Genomic DNA, 14,994 nt, shown 5'->3' with positions numbered 1-14,994 from the left:
TATTTCTAAATATATCAAAAGTGCACATGTAAGTAGTGATATAGCTGATCTTTAACTTGACTTGAATTACAATATGTCAACATTAATTCTGTTACTTGGAGTAAATAGGGTTTTGCTTGGTCATTTCATATTGCCTAACTTAACTCGAAATTAATGTTTATCAGAAATAGAAATTTCATTAACCATGAATCATGTAGTTTTTTTTTTTTTGTGGGTGGGGGGGTGGATTCTTTGGCTGGACTGATTTATATCTGCCTACAATTAATGACTTATACTGAACTACAAATCCAGAGCTCTTCTCATTTGTGTATTAGTTTACAGTTATCCAGTCTTGTACACTATAAAGTTTAATTTTATTTATTTAGGTGGCTATAATTATTGCTACAAACACAACCGAAGTAAGTTTTGTGTTTCTATAAAGTATATATTTTTTTATTTATTAACTGAAAGTTTATTTTATGAGATATAACGACAATGTACTACGAACAGTGTTTACTCTCAGTGATAGTTACATGAATATGCATCAAGAAATTATTTGTTAGGCTTCAACTTCTTATTTCTTTGTACGTTTTGAAGTTTTGTATGTGTCATATTATAGTTATAATTGTAATCCATAACATTAATCATTATCATTTTACAATTAATTCATTGAAAGTCCAAGATTAATTACTTTTAATTAATTGTTAAAAAATGTATTTATTAGGTGTACCTACTATATTTTAATTTTTAAGGTCCAGTACTCCAGTGAATTATAGTGTGTAATCAGATTCACTGTACATAACCTCGGTTGATTTATTTCGGAAATCAATTTATTACCTGAGTAGATAATTATATCACACTAAAAATTAAATCATGACCACACTGTCCACACACATATCAGAAATATAATTGTAATACATATTTTTACCTTTTTTTTTGTATTAATTTATTAATAGTGTATTTTTAATAATTATATTATTTATATCTATACTCTCAACTCTATCCAGCAAGAGAACGCGCCTCATACTGATCAAAATTAGTTTTTCTGTGTATTCTCCAATGATACCCAGCCATAAGCGAACCAGTTTTGATAGCATGGTAACAAGGGGGGTTGCGCAGAATCGGCGTGTTCTCTCACTAGACAGGCAATAGTTACAATTTTGATTATATTTTATGTTCTAGGAATGTTGTAAAATTAATACTATGCAAATTATGACCAAAAACGTATGAATATTGTACATAGATCCAGAATTTATTTTTCACACTTAAATACGGGGTAAGCTGTATATAATTATATCCAATATCAATAACTTGTAAACCTATATTTTACGGACAATCATTGGCTACTATCATACCACACCTAAATTAGGCACTGTGATACGTATACATAGTGTCAAAATGATTGGAGCCACTACCACCATAATATAATCCCTCATATTAAATTTAAAATTATAATTTTTAACTTTTGAATATAAATCATTATTATTTAGTATTATATTTATAATACAATTTAGTTAAGTATAATAATTAATTGATTAATACAAATTAATATTAAAAAACTTAAATTTATAGAATGTAATGTAATTATACAATTAGTTGTTGAAATGTTCATTTTATGAGATGTTCCTAAATCTTTTATGAGATTGAAATTGGCTTATTCATTTTGCTTAATTCTTCTTTAACATGTTTTGGTATTTTTACTCTATTTCTTTTACGTTTTGTTTTATTTTCTACTTTGGGTATATTGTTATCTTCAACAATTTTCTTCTTTTTGGGTTTGCATGAAAGTGGATTAGGTCCTTTAGCTCTTTTGAATACCCCAGGGTAATCTTTTAATTCTTCACTACTGCTTAATTCTGTTGTTATTGAACTTTTCATACTTGTCAAAACATTGGTTTCATGTTCAGTTAAATTAAATCTAAAAAAAATAAAAACCATAGAAATAAAGTTACATTATTTTGATGTACAACATCATACCTAGATAGTTGCTTTTGTTTGGCATGATCAATAGAGGTCGGTGAAGGTGCTTTTAGAATGACACTTAAACCATTAAAATACATGACAGGAACAGCAGGAAGTACATAAAGGGCATTTTGAAGTGACTTGTCCTGAGTGGCAATAATATATCTGAAAATTTAATTATATAACTAATTAATTTATGGTACACTTATAATCTACGCAATCTTAAACAATTTTTAGTTTGGATAAATAAAATGTTAAATAAGTACTTATTTATAAAACAGAAAACTCTATTAATAAACTAATAATTATAATTTTATTTATTTATGATAAGTAGATTGTAGATACTAGAATTAAATAAATGTATGTGTTTTGAGTGTATTTAAATTGTATGTAAATTGGTGGAGGAGGGATTTTAAGGCTAATTCCCATTTTTTGCATTTATTAAAATCCAAATGTATTATATATATTTTTTTTATTTGAAGATTAATTATTAATATTAGGAAGAAAAAAAAATTAATAAATTACAAATTTACCATAATTAGAAGTACTATTCTGTTATTAAACAGCTTGACAGTTGTTATTTTTATTTTGTCTAGAACTTAATAAATATTAATTATTTGAAATAAATTAATACATTTCTTGTGTTTGCTATTACTTATAATTTAAGGTAATAATATTATACTATATATAAAATCAGGGTTACCAAAAGAAATCGATTAAAGAACGTTATTGATGTTCATAAACAAAATTGTAATGGAACAAAATCAATTATTTCATTAAGTTTATAGGTCAATGATACGAAATAATTAGAGAACGGATTTAAATACTCTAAAAAACAAAAGAAATGCCCTAAAAAATACTAATTGTTTTATGATCACAACAAGCCAATAAATAATATAAAATCTAAAATATCTAAAAAACGTAAAACTTAAGAAGACACTACATCTACATGTGTAGTCATTGTCTTACAAACGTTCACATAGCAATTCAACAATGAGAACAAATAAATTTATAACTAGGGCATGGATGTTGTAGTACTAAAAAAACTAGTAAAACTGATTGCAGTATTACACTAAAAGATACCAAAAATTGCTCTTAAAATATTGAAAATGGCACTAAAAAATAAAAGCGTTTTCTTATAAATGTTTTAAATTTACTGTTATAATCTAAAATGGCAGGAAGTGAGTTGATTCCCGAGACCTATTTTATGTATTAGTTGATTCCCGGGTCATTAAGAGATATTATGTAAAAGTTGATTCTTTATTACTGTACATCATCAAACTATTTGACCGTAAAGATTTCAATTGCTACACACATCATTTTTTTTAATAAATAATAAATTATAATACAATAAATAATTAATAAATAAAAATTGAAAGATTTTCAAAATATGAAGAACTAAAAAGTACATTTTTGAAAAACTTGTCAGCCAACTTCCTCGAGGTGATGTGGTGACTCTTAGGTTACCCTAATAGGCTGAGTATTTAACTAAATATTAAAAAATATATATAATATGACCTGGGAATCAACTTGTATGCAGCCTATAAAATTCTACCAAAAATATATATATATGTATTTTAGAACTTTATTATAGATCATATAATCATTACATCACCATCATATATGATTGTTTTGCACTAAAATGTTTGTTTAAAATTTTTGAAATCAAACCCTCTTCGATTTGGAGCTAATAAGATTTTATATCTCGAAAAACTTTGTTCCCACGTTGGTTGATGTAAGCAGAACATATTTAAAATAAGGTAAATCGCTTATTGTCAAGTCTTAGGGTAAACCATCAAACAGTTTTCCTTGTCCAGTCAGTATATCATTGATTTTAATAATGGTTTAAAATTCAGTATTCTTTTCAGAGTGGTTGAAGAACAAATTATAGCAATGTAACGCATAATTTTCAAATAGTCACATTTCACAAAGTTTTTTAGTGTAGTATTAAATACTTACCAAATTTAAATTATAATTATTTTATAAGATAACATAGATGTTATGACAGTTAAGTATTGATTATAAATAAAATAGTTGTATATTAAATGTGTAAATTCAATAAAATTGCAAACATTTGTGCTAAAACTTTTAGATTTTAGTTTGTACATACATGACATTCATTTATGATGTACTTAGCAATAAATTGAAAAATTAGAAAAAAAGTTGTAAATGCAACAACATCCGTGCCCTATTTATAACATTAATTAGGTATATCATTCAAGAACTTACAATTTTTTTAACTTTTTTTTGGAGAAATTAAAAAAAAAAAATTTTAATATTATATTAGTAAAATATTTGGTGAACCATTTAATTTATAGTCATATCTATAACCGTGTTTCACTAATAAAATTCAAGAACAAATTATGGATCCAAACCAATAATTAATGGTTAAAGTCACTCTGATTAAAATACTTGTCACATTATTTAATGGTGCATACAAATTATATTTTAATGGAATAAAGTTCAAGTCCTGTCAATGACTATTTATTACCTTGTTTTCATATTATCTTTTACCATTGATGCCAGACAACTTGCTCCGGACATGGGTTTCTTTTCATGTCCACATTTATGAATACCAAAATTCTTCACAATGTGCATGGCCGGTCGAACACCGACACCTACAAGATAGAATTATTTTATTTTATAATGGAAATTTTATACTGAACTGTATCATATTATTACCCAATGCTTCAGTCTCAAGTACGACACACTGAGTGGTTAAAAATTTTACATCACCGCCCAAATATTTTGGAATGTCTTCACGTAATTGTACTCTGTTCTATAAATTTATTTACCAAATAACATTTTAGCAGAACCACAAACAGCCAGGAAATTATCCATAACATAGATAATATAATTACTTGTGCTGAAGCCATACAAAACGTGCCATCAACAAGTACTTGAAACGGTTTTCGAAAACCAAAGCTGACACAGTAGAAATTGATGTTGCGTTCGGCTTTTTGGTGACGTTTAAGACGCATTTTATTTTAAGCTTCTGTCTTATGAACACAGACTGATTGTTTAAAAGTTTTCTAAAAAATGTATAGTGGGTTTTTATTTTTAATATTATTACGAAATACACATAACTATACCCCCACACGAAGACTTGCATCAAAAATATTTAATACCTACCTTGATAAAACTTGTACTCGCACCAGACTATAATGCTATAAGTTATAATACGATACACAAATAACAAAACATTAAAAATAGAGTCCTATGTTCTATAAGCATCATGTTACACGAACATGATTTAAGAAAAACAAACATTAACACATTATACTTGTTATCAGTTATCTCACATTCTCACGTGTCTCGTTGTTATCAATTTTAAATATGACGAAAATTCAGAGTAATAATAATAAAAAAAAAAAACAGACGAAAAACAGTATGACGTAAAAGAATTATCAACAGGAGATTTCTATGATTTCAAGAACTTAGTTAAAATATTGAAAAAAATTTTAATAAGGATATTAATGGACAACATATTGGAATGATATAAATGAAAGAAATAGTAGTAGATAAAAGTGAGCATTTTGTAGTACTTTTTGTGAGTAAGCTCCTATGTGTGGAATTTTCCAGTTGAATAATATACATATATAATAATATATATATTACTGTACAAAAAACATCCGTCTTAATATTTACTTTAGATTTGTTGGTTAACGCTAGCAAGTTTAAATATTTTTATAAAAGTGAAACAGTGAATGACATCGTTTATTTCTGACGTCTTATTTAAAATTATAGTTTATAGTTTATAATCAATGATATTGAATGCTACAAAACATATAAAATAGGTAACTTCATATTTGACAGTCACTTATGTAATAGACAATAGTGCACCAAGAAGGGTTACAATAATTATCTTAACCATTAAACATAGTGAATTTGAATTTATTTAAGGTAAGTTACTATATAACATAACCAAATTTGTATATGTGATTTGACTAACTCCTTAGTACTACTTGATGTGTTAAAACAGAATTCAGCTGCAAGTATAGATCCATTTTGTGTACTTATCATATTGTATTGAATTCCTTTTTTTTTTTTTTGAACATAGCTATAATTTTAACAAAAATATATGAAAGTATATGTTAATAGTTTATACATGTTTAAATGTATGAAAATTTTAAATATTAAAATAAATATTTGTAAGATATTGAAATAAAACTACTAAAGTATTAAGAATCCTCAAAAATAATTTTTGTCAAATTTAATACCTTTCAAAAAAAAAAAAAATTGTTATATAGTATTTACAGATAAATATGTAAAGAAAATGTATCAAAAACTTATGGAGGCTTGGAATGTTGGAACTTGGAATGCAATAGGTTGATACAGGGAGTATGTATTACAATAGGTACCTCACAATGAATTTTGATATGGAATGATTGGACAATATAATACAGTATATAATATTAAGCATTGAAATCAATATGTAAACTTGAAAAAATCATTTATTTTAAACAAAAAAATCAAAACAATCCAATCTTTTATTATAAGATTTTTTTCTTGTAAGAATAAAGAATAATATTAAAATTTACTAATCACAACATATTTTATATAATTATCATTCATTCAATTTTAATATTCTTAATAAATAGTTAACATTTTTATAAACATACAATTTTTTCCTAAGATATGTACTAAGAATATTGATAAGAAAAGCACATTAGAAAAGATAACTGTGTTTTTTACCAGTCTCTTCGATGTGCTGTTATAATAGGTTTTTATAAGTCTTTCAAAATATTTCACATCTGCTAAAAATTATCACTTAACTTATCCTAACATACTTTTAATATGCTTATTAAAATAAATAAAATGATTTTTAACATTTAAAAAAATACTTGGTTCATAACATAAATAAAAATTCTAAAATATATAATTTAAACATTTAAATATGTAGAATAGTATATGTACTAAGATTTAATATACATAATATAATATAGTAACATAATATTTAAAAGACTTGCACAAACTACTTATTTTTACTTGCAATCTTTTGCAAGTATTTGATCAAAGTAAATATTTCAACCAAAACTTTTATGTGACATTGGTTGATTATCAAACGTTATTGAGAAAGTTAAGGGATGATATATATTTTTAATCAGTGGATTGCTAAGTTAATTAAATAAGTATATATTTAACATAGTAGTAGTATGGAATTTTTAGATGTCATTAAATCTAATATACTACTGGTAATTTTACTCATAGAATCAATTATTACTGTACTTAAAGTATCCCATATTTAAAAGATGGAATATAGTTATTATGATAAGACAATTTAACCATATACCTTATTCAATTGATCTTAACTAGATACAATTTATTATGTTTAAAAATCTGGGTTTTCATGTCAGCACATACTAAAAAAGGTATCCAATTTATATGAATTAAATTGCATTATGGATGGCATTTGCCCTGTCTAAATATCCACCTGAAAAATTATTTTTTGTTTATCAAGCATGGTTACCAATTTTAACTAATTATATATTTTAAATTAAACATATAAATATATACATGATTTACTAACCTCGTCTAAGTTGATTGAAATAAGAAAGCATTCGCACTATTAATGATGGAGACACAGTAACTGTATCTTTTGATTGTTCCATCATTAATTTATTTCTTTCCACTAGCTGAAATTAAACAATTAAAATAATATATATTTAAATCAACTTTACAACCAAAATTAGATGCCATTGCAAGAACTATGGTTTTAGAATTCAATAAAAAATCTATTATATAAACTTAATTCAACTCTAGATTGTATCTTGTCCAAACAAAAGCCAATTGTTTTAAATATTTATTATTTATAGAAAAATGCAGGAAACATAACTTTCCCTTACATCATCAATATGATTCCTATAATAATAAATAATATTTTCCAATATTTTTATTGTTTAATTGTAAAATTATTTAATTGAGAAAATAACTATGAGGCTGGTACTTTTTAAGAAAAACCTTATCACCACTACCATTCTGCTTAGATAGTACTTTATAATAAATTGAATATAATATTATAATAATATTAAAATTAGTAACAAATATATTATAAAAAATCAAATTTTTCAGTAATCATTGAAACCATACTATATAATATTAAGTAAATGATTCATTAATTAGTAATTACATAATTTAAATAGTTTGCCATGACATTATATTATTGCCTTAGAAGAAAAAAATTATAATATAAATATAATTAATAATATAATATGATCTTGTATTTTTATCTGTTCTTCACAAATCACAATCGGCACCAGATAAGCAAGGTATAACCCAACCAAGTTTTAGGATTTGTAACGTTTGGTTACAGCTACAGCTATTGTGTCCTTAAATAATTCAATTCAAATAAATTTTCTGTCTGTTTATACTAATTTATCATTATCATACAAAATATTAAATTACAACCATACTCATAACCAGCCAGCTTAAATTTTCTCGGTAGTAGACCTACTTAATCTAAGCCTTTTCAAGATCTCGAAATTTCAACCTTTAATTTTGATAGGCAACACATAATATAATGTTTGATTGTATTTAAGCTTTTAAATTTTGTTTTATTTTTCAAAATATTAATATATATATGTATATATCCATTATGTATTGTATTTATAAAAAGCTCTGATCGTTTAAATCAAGACGCCTTAGGAGTTAATTATAATATATTATATACATTAAACTAATAATATATTTATTTATATTATTTTGTACAGCTACTGACTTCTGATGATCCATAATTTCTATATTATGTGTATACTATACAGTACCTATAAAACCTATGTAGTACATATATAAAAAATTGGACAAATTAAATAAATAATTTAATAATACAGTGGAACCTTGTTAAGTCAAAATTCAAAGGAAATGCAATTTTTTTGACGTAACAAGGTTTTAGGAAAAAATTTTGATTTAAAGGGTTTTTAAAATGTATGTGCGTATATTTTAGTTTTTAATTATTATAGAGTTGTAGTATATACTATATACAGTGGAACCTCGATAAATCGAATCAGTTGGGGACAAAAATAAAATTTGAGTTATCAAAAATTCTACTTATAGAGGTTCCACTGTATATATAATTACAGTGTGTATTGTATTGTATCATTGATTAAATATATATATTTATAAATATAAAATTATTACTAAAATATGTGATTAAATAATCAATAATTTTTACATTTGATACCACCATGCATGTGTAACCGATTAATCGCAACTGACAATACTAAATGAAGTGAAAATAAACCAAATGAAAAATTCAACAATAAACATAATAAACTCGATTAGATTAAATTATTCCTCATTATCTGTCTATATTCAGAACTCAGAATGTTCGAGTTAATTATAGTTTTTCTATCAAGTAATTGAGGTGTTTACAAAATAATGGCATTTATTTGACTAATTAAAATTTTCAACTTATCTTGGTTTCACTGTATTTTATTATATGAATATTTGTGGTTTAATTTAATTTTTTTTCCCGGGATTCTTAGACATAATATAAAGAACTTAATACTATAAACTTTATAGTATAAAGTATGGTCATATGTGTTACTACTAATAAGTAATCAAAAACACTAGTATTAAACTCTATAAAGTTTAGTTTTAGTCTACTAGTGATAACTCAGCAAATAATATTATAATAAAAACTTATTAATTTAGTATTAATTATTCAACTATAAATTTTATATTAATATTATAGTCATACCTCTTTTGCAAATGATTGATAGAACATTCGATCAATACATATTGGACTCCAAAGTTTAACATTATGATCAACACCAGAAGTTGCTAGTAAAGGCCTACTAGGGTGTGGTTGAATACAATTAACCACATGTGTATCTGCCATTAGCAACATCACTATTTCACATGTATAACGATCCCATATAAACACATGTCCACAATCACTACCTGACATAATAAAATCATTGCCCCAGAATGTTGCTTCTTTGATTAAAGTTCTAAAAAAAAATAAGAAATACATTTTTTTTGTTATTAGCTATATCAAAATGTTGTGAATTAAATTTAAATTATAATACTTGACTTCACCTAGCATTTCTATGACCTTTATATTGTGCTTTGATTGGTTGAAGTGCAATAAAATCATCAAACACTGGAGTTTTTTTATTAGTTTTTAATTTATTTTCAACTCTTTGGTTATTGCTATTTGAAGTAGACTGTACAATATTATTTTCATTTGAGTTGGCACTATAATTATAAACAAAAATTGCTGTTAAATATAATTTTTAATAAAAATGAGATATATCATTAAAACCATATGATACTAATTATTTGAAAAATTTGAAATTCAATATATTTATATTTACAGATGCATTAAATATTTTTTAATATTGTTCATCAAACACAATTTTAAATTGTAATCCATTTTTGTTAAATTCTGTACCAATTTCTTAATTAGTGAAACAATTATCAATAAGCTCTAAAATAAAATAAAAATTTAAAACTTACTTTTCACTAGCTATAGTATCAATTTCTACATTGATAGGAACATCAAATTCATCTAATTCACCTTGTGGTTCAATTGTACTTATAGTACGTCTCAAGGATGCTGAAACTGGAGGAGAATAGTTTGGTCTCCCTAAAATATTATCAACTTATATTTAATTCTATACAACAATATACACTATAGAAATTATATAATATATTCACTTACAATTTTGCATAACAACAGAACGTAATGATGGTGTATTAAATACATGAATTAACATGTCACTCATTCGAGCCATAACTTCAGACTGTATTCTTGATCTTGTAAGATTATCTAAACAACAAAAATAATAAAACATTTAATTCAAAAGTATACATTAGGGTGTAGCTTAAACTAAAAAACATTAACGTAGAATCAAAGTAAATAATCATTATTTATTATCTCAACAATATGGGCAATTGGGTGTTCCCCCCAGGATCCGCTACTGATCTGTTATATCACTTAAATCTTATTAAGCTATTACATATTTCTTTAAAATTAGTTCAATTACCACTTGTCTTGTAAAATATATTATTTCATAATTTCATACCAGTAGATGGTCGAGATAAAGGTCCAGTGTCACCCCAGTCACCTCTTAATCTTATTCGTCTGTATGGTGGTGGAATTGGTGCATTTTCTAAAAAGTCATTAGCAACTGCTGTCGTACAAGAATCTTTATTAAGGCTAAACAAATATATTTCTTCATAGGAATAGCTGGCAAGCATGTCTCTGCCATCAGGTGAATATGACAAAGATGTTATACGGTAAGCACGATGATTTAGATGAGGAACAGTAAAGGAAAATTCAGGAACAATTTTTTGAAATAATCCTGAAAATAAATGTAAAATAACAATTATAGAAAGTAAAACAAAGAATTTTAGATATAGATAATTACCTACATTACATTTTACAAACTAAGATTATTACTAAAATTATTTGTAAATTAATAAATATTTGTCAGAGCAAACTATACTGATTAGTAAGAAGTAAAAGTAAGTAAAAAGTTTACATAATAGGATAATACAATATTAAAGTTGATTAATAAAAAGGAATAAATAAATATTTTTGAATGATATAAAAATATAATTTAATGATAAATTGAGTAAATTTAACATATCACTTACCTTTTTTTATAATTTTTCTCCTGTCGACTATTCTAACTATACTATCTATTGTGGCAATAGCAAGTTGATAAGGTTTAACAGGGTTTATCGCAATAGTGGAAACAGGTTTACCGCAATCAATCAATTCATGCTATTTGATTTGGATAAAAAAAAAATGTTAGTATAATAATATATATTTTATATATAATCAAATAAAAATCATTTGATTTACGTCATCGCAACGTTGTTTTGAACATTTAACACTCGTTCTGAGATCATATTCACGAACTGTACCATCTTCACTACAGCTTAGAAATATATTGGGTTCATTGGGTATTGTTTCTAGTTTATAGCATTGGCTACAATGGCAAGTAAAAAAATTCCACTCTGTCTCCTCTGGTCTTTCCAAATCTAAAACAAATAAAATTAAAAATATGTAAATTAATAAATAGTAAATATGCATGAATATTTACCAAGATTAAGAACAGAACCATCTGCACCACATGAAATGATACGGTTGTCTGAAGTAGGTAAGAACTTTGCACAGAAAATATTAGTTTTATGTTGTGTTTTATAATCAACAAGAACTTTGTATGAAAATGGATTAGTAATCACTATATGTTTATCATCACCAGCTGTAAGTAATAATGATCCAGCATCGTTCCAATTCACAGAATTAACACATCCATGATGATTTTCCAAAATTTTTTCCAAGCCAAGTCGTTGTACAAAATGCTTACTATCTATAAATAAAAATGGAGTATTTAATAATATACTATTAACTGCAGTTTTTTTAACTACCTCAATTTAAAAATAATGTTAATTTTAAATAATATAATAATTTAATTGCTGTTCTACTGTTTTACCGACACAATACCATTGGTTTTAAATAAATTATAATTAATGTTAATATAAATGTAATAGGATACCATTTAATACATATCCAATTACTACCAATTCTAAGAACTGTCAGAAAATATGTTTATCAATAACAACTAATCCTTAGACTTGTTAATATGAATCACAAACATAGAAAATTGATTAAATTACAAATAACTTTCATAAGGATGAAACAGTCAAGTCATGGAACTTAGGTCTAAGAGAAGAGGATACTATATATAAGAAAGTCTTTAGCAAACATAGGTACATTAAACTATACCAAAACCATTGAGTCCACAGCAACTTCAAGTCTCCGGCTTATACATTTTCTTGTTATACTGAAGTTAATTAATTTAACAAACTATTTTTAATAACAAATAGACTTAACATTTACTTAAAATCCGCAACTCGGACAGATAAAAGTAGGCACGTTATATACATAAAATATTATTTTTTTTATGAGTAATAATAATTAATTATAAATTCTTTAAGAAAACGTTTCTTCGTAAGAACATTTGATAGGTGTTAATAAAATAAGTTTTCAATACCTATGCATTATACTACTGTATACATTTAAAAATTAATATAAAATAGGCAAAAAAGGATAAAATTGAAATGAATAATAAATATATGATCAAAACAATAAACTGATAGTTTTGTGGTACAGTAGTGCAATATAATTGAGTGCTAAAGAAAAGGTTGTACTTTGATGTATTTTAAATAATTATATGATTTTAAATGTACCTGTATATTTGTAAATAATTTGTTAAAACAAAAAAGAAACACAATATCCAAGTTAAATTAAAAAAAACCCACTGTAATGTCTTCCTTTTCACTTCCTGTTATTGTTCAACAATGCATACAATGTAACTGGCAAAAGAGATTTATTTTAGTTAAAATTAAAAAAAAAAAATTACAAATTAAGATTTTTATCCATTTTTAACAATTAGGAAATACCTACCTAGGAGTTACCTATTAACTATAAAGAATATTTTAGAAATTCTGTATGAATATTATTATGTTTATCTAGTTATTGCCGTAGAGTATTTTTAAAAAAAAAGTTTGAAAATCTTAGGTTTTTATTCCAAATATCAATTAATAGTCTGTATTGCTTTATTAAGTTAAAAATAATTAAAATAATTATTTAAAGAGGTCTTACATAGTTTTAAAAGTATCGACAATAATAAGACGACTAACAACTATAAACCTGTCCATAGGAATATATGGGATATAAGTCACTAAAACAAAGGCAATTTACTTGTATCACTATTATCTATGCATTAAAAATGGTAACTAATAAAGCCAAAGAAAACATTATGTTACAATATTCATAAGTATATAATATTACAGAACACAATATAATATTCATGTATGAAAATATTGGAATGATTTTGAATTGTAAAGGTATTTTATTTATATTAGTGACAGATACTTGATAGATGGTAAATTATTAATTGATCGGTATCAGTATTTAATAGAAGAAACACCTTATGGAAACTATTTTAGATCGATGCTATACACTACATACTATACAGCGAATTTACACTTTACAACAAACAATACAATTTTATTAAAGTAATATACCTATCAACACATGCAACCATATAAGACATGCCAAGTGAGCTATTGAAAGATAACTATGGCCTATGGGGTTATAAAATGTTATACACGGACACAGCCCCACGATTCACTGGGTCAAAGCCCAAAGGGCGGGTGCGTACGACTTACTCTTGGAAGAGTTCCTCAATCTCGCTGAACCCTGGTCGTTATAAGGCTGGAAGAAGACGTTCCGGAACAATCCCTTGGACGGGAACATGGTCACGTGCTCACGTCGGACAACAGTTCTCTGAACAATAGTCCGCGCCGTAGTTTTCAACCGTTCTTGTGGCGACCGTTAGTCGCAGCGTCCTGCGACAACAGACGGAAAGCCGGTGGCCCGGTGCCAACGTCGAACGCATATTCTGCATAGAGCTAGTTGCGCTGACGTCGGCCGCCTTAAATAACTCTCGTGCAACCAAATAATAGATTATATTTATATACGTCATATAAACGGCGAGGGGGAAAAAAATAACGATAAAATTGTTTTTTATTTTTGCCGTCTCTTTTCAGCGCGTAATTGTCGCTATACCGCAATAATTATATTGCGATGTGCGAACGTTACCACCGAATACAACAATATTTTAGTTTCTTGGTTAAAATTTATTAAGGTCCGTAAGGTTGGCCGGGATAACGAAATGACATACAAAAATACATAATACCTAACTAATAAGTAATAACAACCATTAACCAAATCCAATCATTTGAAGTATTTGAACGGCCAAAACAAAAATATTATTATTATTAGTAAAATAAATAATAATAATAATGTGGTGATATTAGACACTATGATCGTGGTCGAACCAGGTAACTGGACCATAAAATAGTGATTAACCGGACGTGGAGGTGGTTCCTATAGTGCGTTTGCGCCCGTGTGTTGCGTTCTTCGTGCGATCAGCTGTGGCGACTGACGCTGCCACTGCCGTTGTTGCACCGCGGACACTGCGGACACTGCTCAAGGTCAACTGACAAAAGCGAACGGTCTCGGCTATCGTA

The 14,994-nt window shown here is 26.2% G+C and overlaps 2 protein-coding genes across 2 annotated transcripts; both read right to left on the bottom strand.

Annotated features, from left to right (window-relative positions):
- Nucleotides 1-1,210: 1,210 nt before the first annotated feature.
- Nucleotides 1,211-5,227, bottom strand: LOC132930555 (rRNA-processing protein UTP23 homolog). Its single transcript, XM_060996489.1, has 6 exons — nucleotides 5,074-5,227; nucleotides 4,803-4,973; nucleotides 4,624-4,720; nucleotides 4,433-4,559; nucleotides 1,957-2,106; nucleotides 1,211-1,897 (listed from the first exon to the last, which is right to left on the bottom strand). Exons 2-6 carry the CDS (start codon nucleotides 4,920-4,922, stop codon nucleotides 1,615-1,617), a joined length of 777 nt encoding a protein of 258 aa, XP_060852472.1. The 5' UTR covers nucleotides 4,923-4,973; nucleotides 5,074-5,227; the 3' UTR covers nucleotides 1,211-1,614.
- Nucleotides 5,228-6,377: 1,150 nt separating this feature from the next.
- LOC132930699 (DDB1- and CUL4-associated factor 6-like) lies at nucleotides 6,378-14,828 on the bottom strand. Its single transcript, XM_060996712.1, has 11 exons — nucleotides 14,131-14,828; nucleotides 11,997-12,266; nucleotides 11,756-11,934; nucleotides 11,545-11,674; nucleotides 10,971-11,249; nucleotides 10,607-10,714; nucleotides 10,402-10,531; nucleotides 9,982-10,140; nucleotides 9,641-9,893; nucleotides 7,472-7,577; nucleotides 6,378-7,375 (listed from the first exon to the last, which is right to left on the bottom strand). The coding sequence occupies exons 1-11, from the start codon at nucleotides 14,216-14,218 to the stop codon at nucleotides 7,332-7,334; spliced, it is 1,746 nt and encodes a 581-aa protein (XP_060852695.1). The 5' UTR covers nucleotides 14,219-14,828; the 3' UTR covers nucleotides 6,378-7,331.
- Between the last annotated feature and the right edge of the window lie 166 nt (nucleotides 14,829-14,994).

The sequence above is a fragment of the Rhopalosiphum padi genome, chromosome 4 (assembly GCF_020882245.1).
Source record: "Rhopalosiphum padi isolate XX-2018 chromosome 4, ASM2088224v1, whole genome shotgun sequence".
In the NCBI taxonomy this organism is placed as follows: Eukaryota; Metazoa; Arthropoda; class Insecta; order Hemiptera; family Aphididae; genus Rhopalosiphum; species Rhopalosiphum padi.
Note: the sequence above shows the minus strand (reverse complement) of the source record. Positions and strands in the feature narration are given on the sequence as shown.

What these genes read in the sequence shown, in the direction of transcription:
- LOC132930699 (XM_060996712.1), bottom strand. Translation starts at nt 14,218, where the DNA reads ATGTTCCCGTCCAAGGGATTGTTCCGGAACGTCTTCTTCCAGCCTTAT. An exon ending in CAAAACAACGTTGCGATGAC is followed by an intron (nt 11,675 to 11,755) that starts GTAAATCAAATG and finishes CAAATCAAATAG; the next exon opens with CATGAATTGATTGATTGCGG. An exon ending in TTCTGTTGTTATGCAAAATT is followed by an intron (nt 10,532 to 10,606) that starts GTAAGTGAATAT and finishes ATAATATTTTAG; the next exon opens with GGAGACCAAACTATTCTCCT.
- LOC132930555 (XM_060996489.1), bottom strand. Translation starts at nt 4,922, where the DNA reads ATGCGTCTTAAACGTCACCAAAAAGCCGAACGCAACATCAATTTCTAC. An exon ending in TTTGTATGGCTTCAGCACAA is followed by an intron (nt 4,721 to 4,802) that starts GTAATTATATTA and finishes ATAAATTTATAG; the next exon opens with AACAGAGTACAATTACGTGA. An exon ending in AAAGATAATATGAAAACAAG is followed by an intron (nt 2,107 to 4,432) that starts GTAATAAATAGT and finishes TTAAATTTTCAG; the next exon opens with ATATATTATTGCCACTCAGG.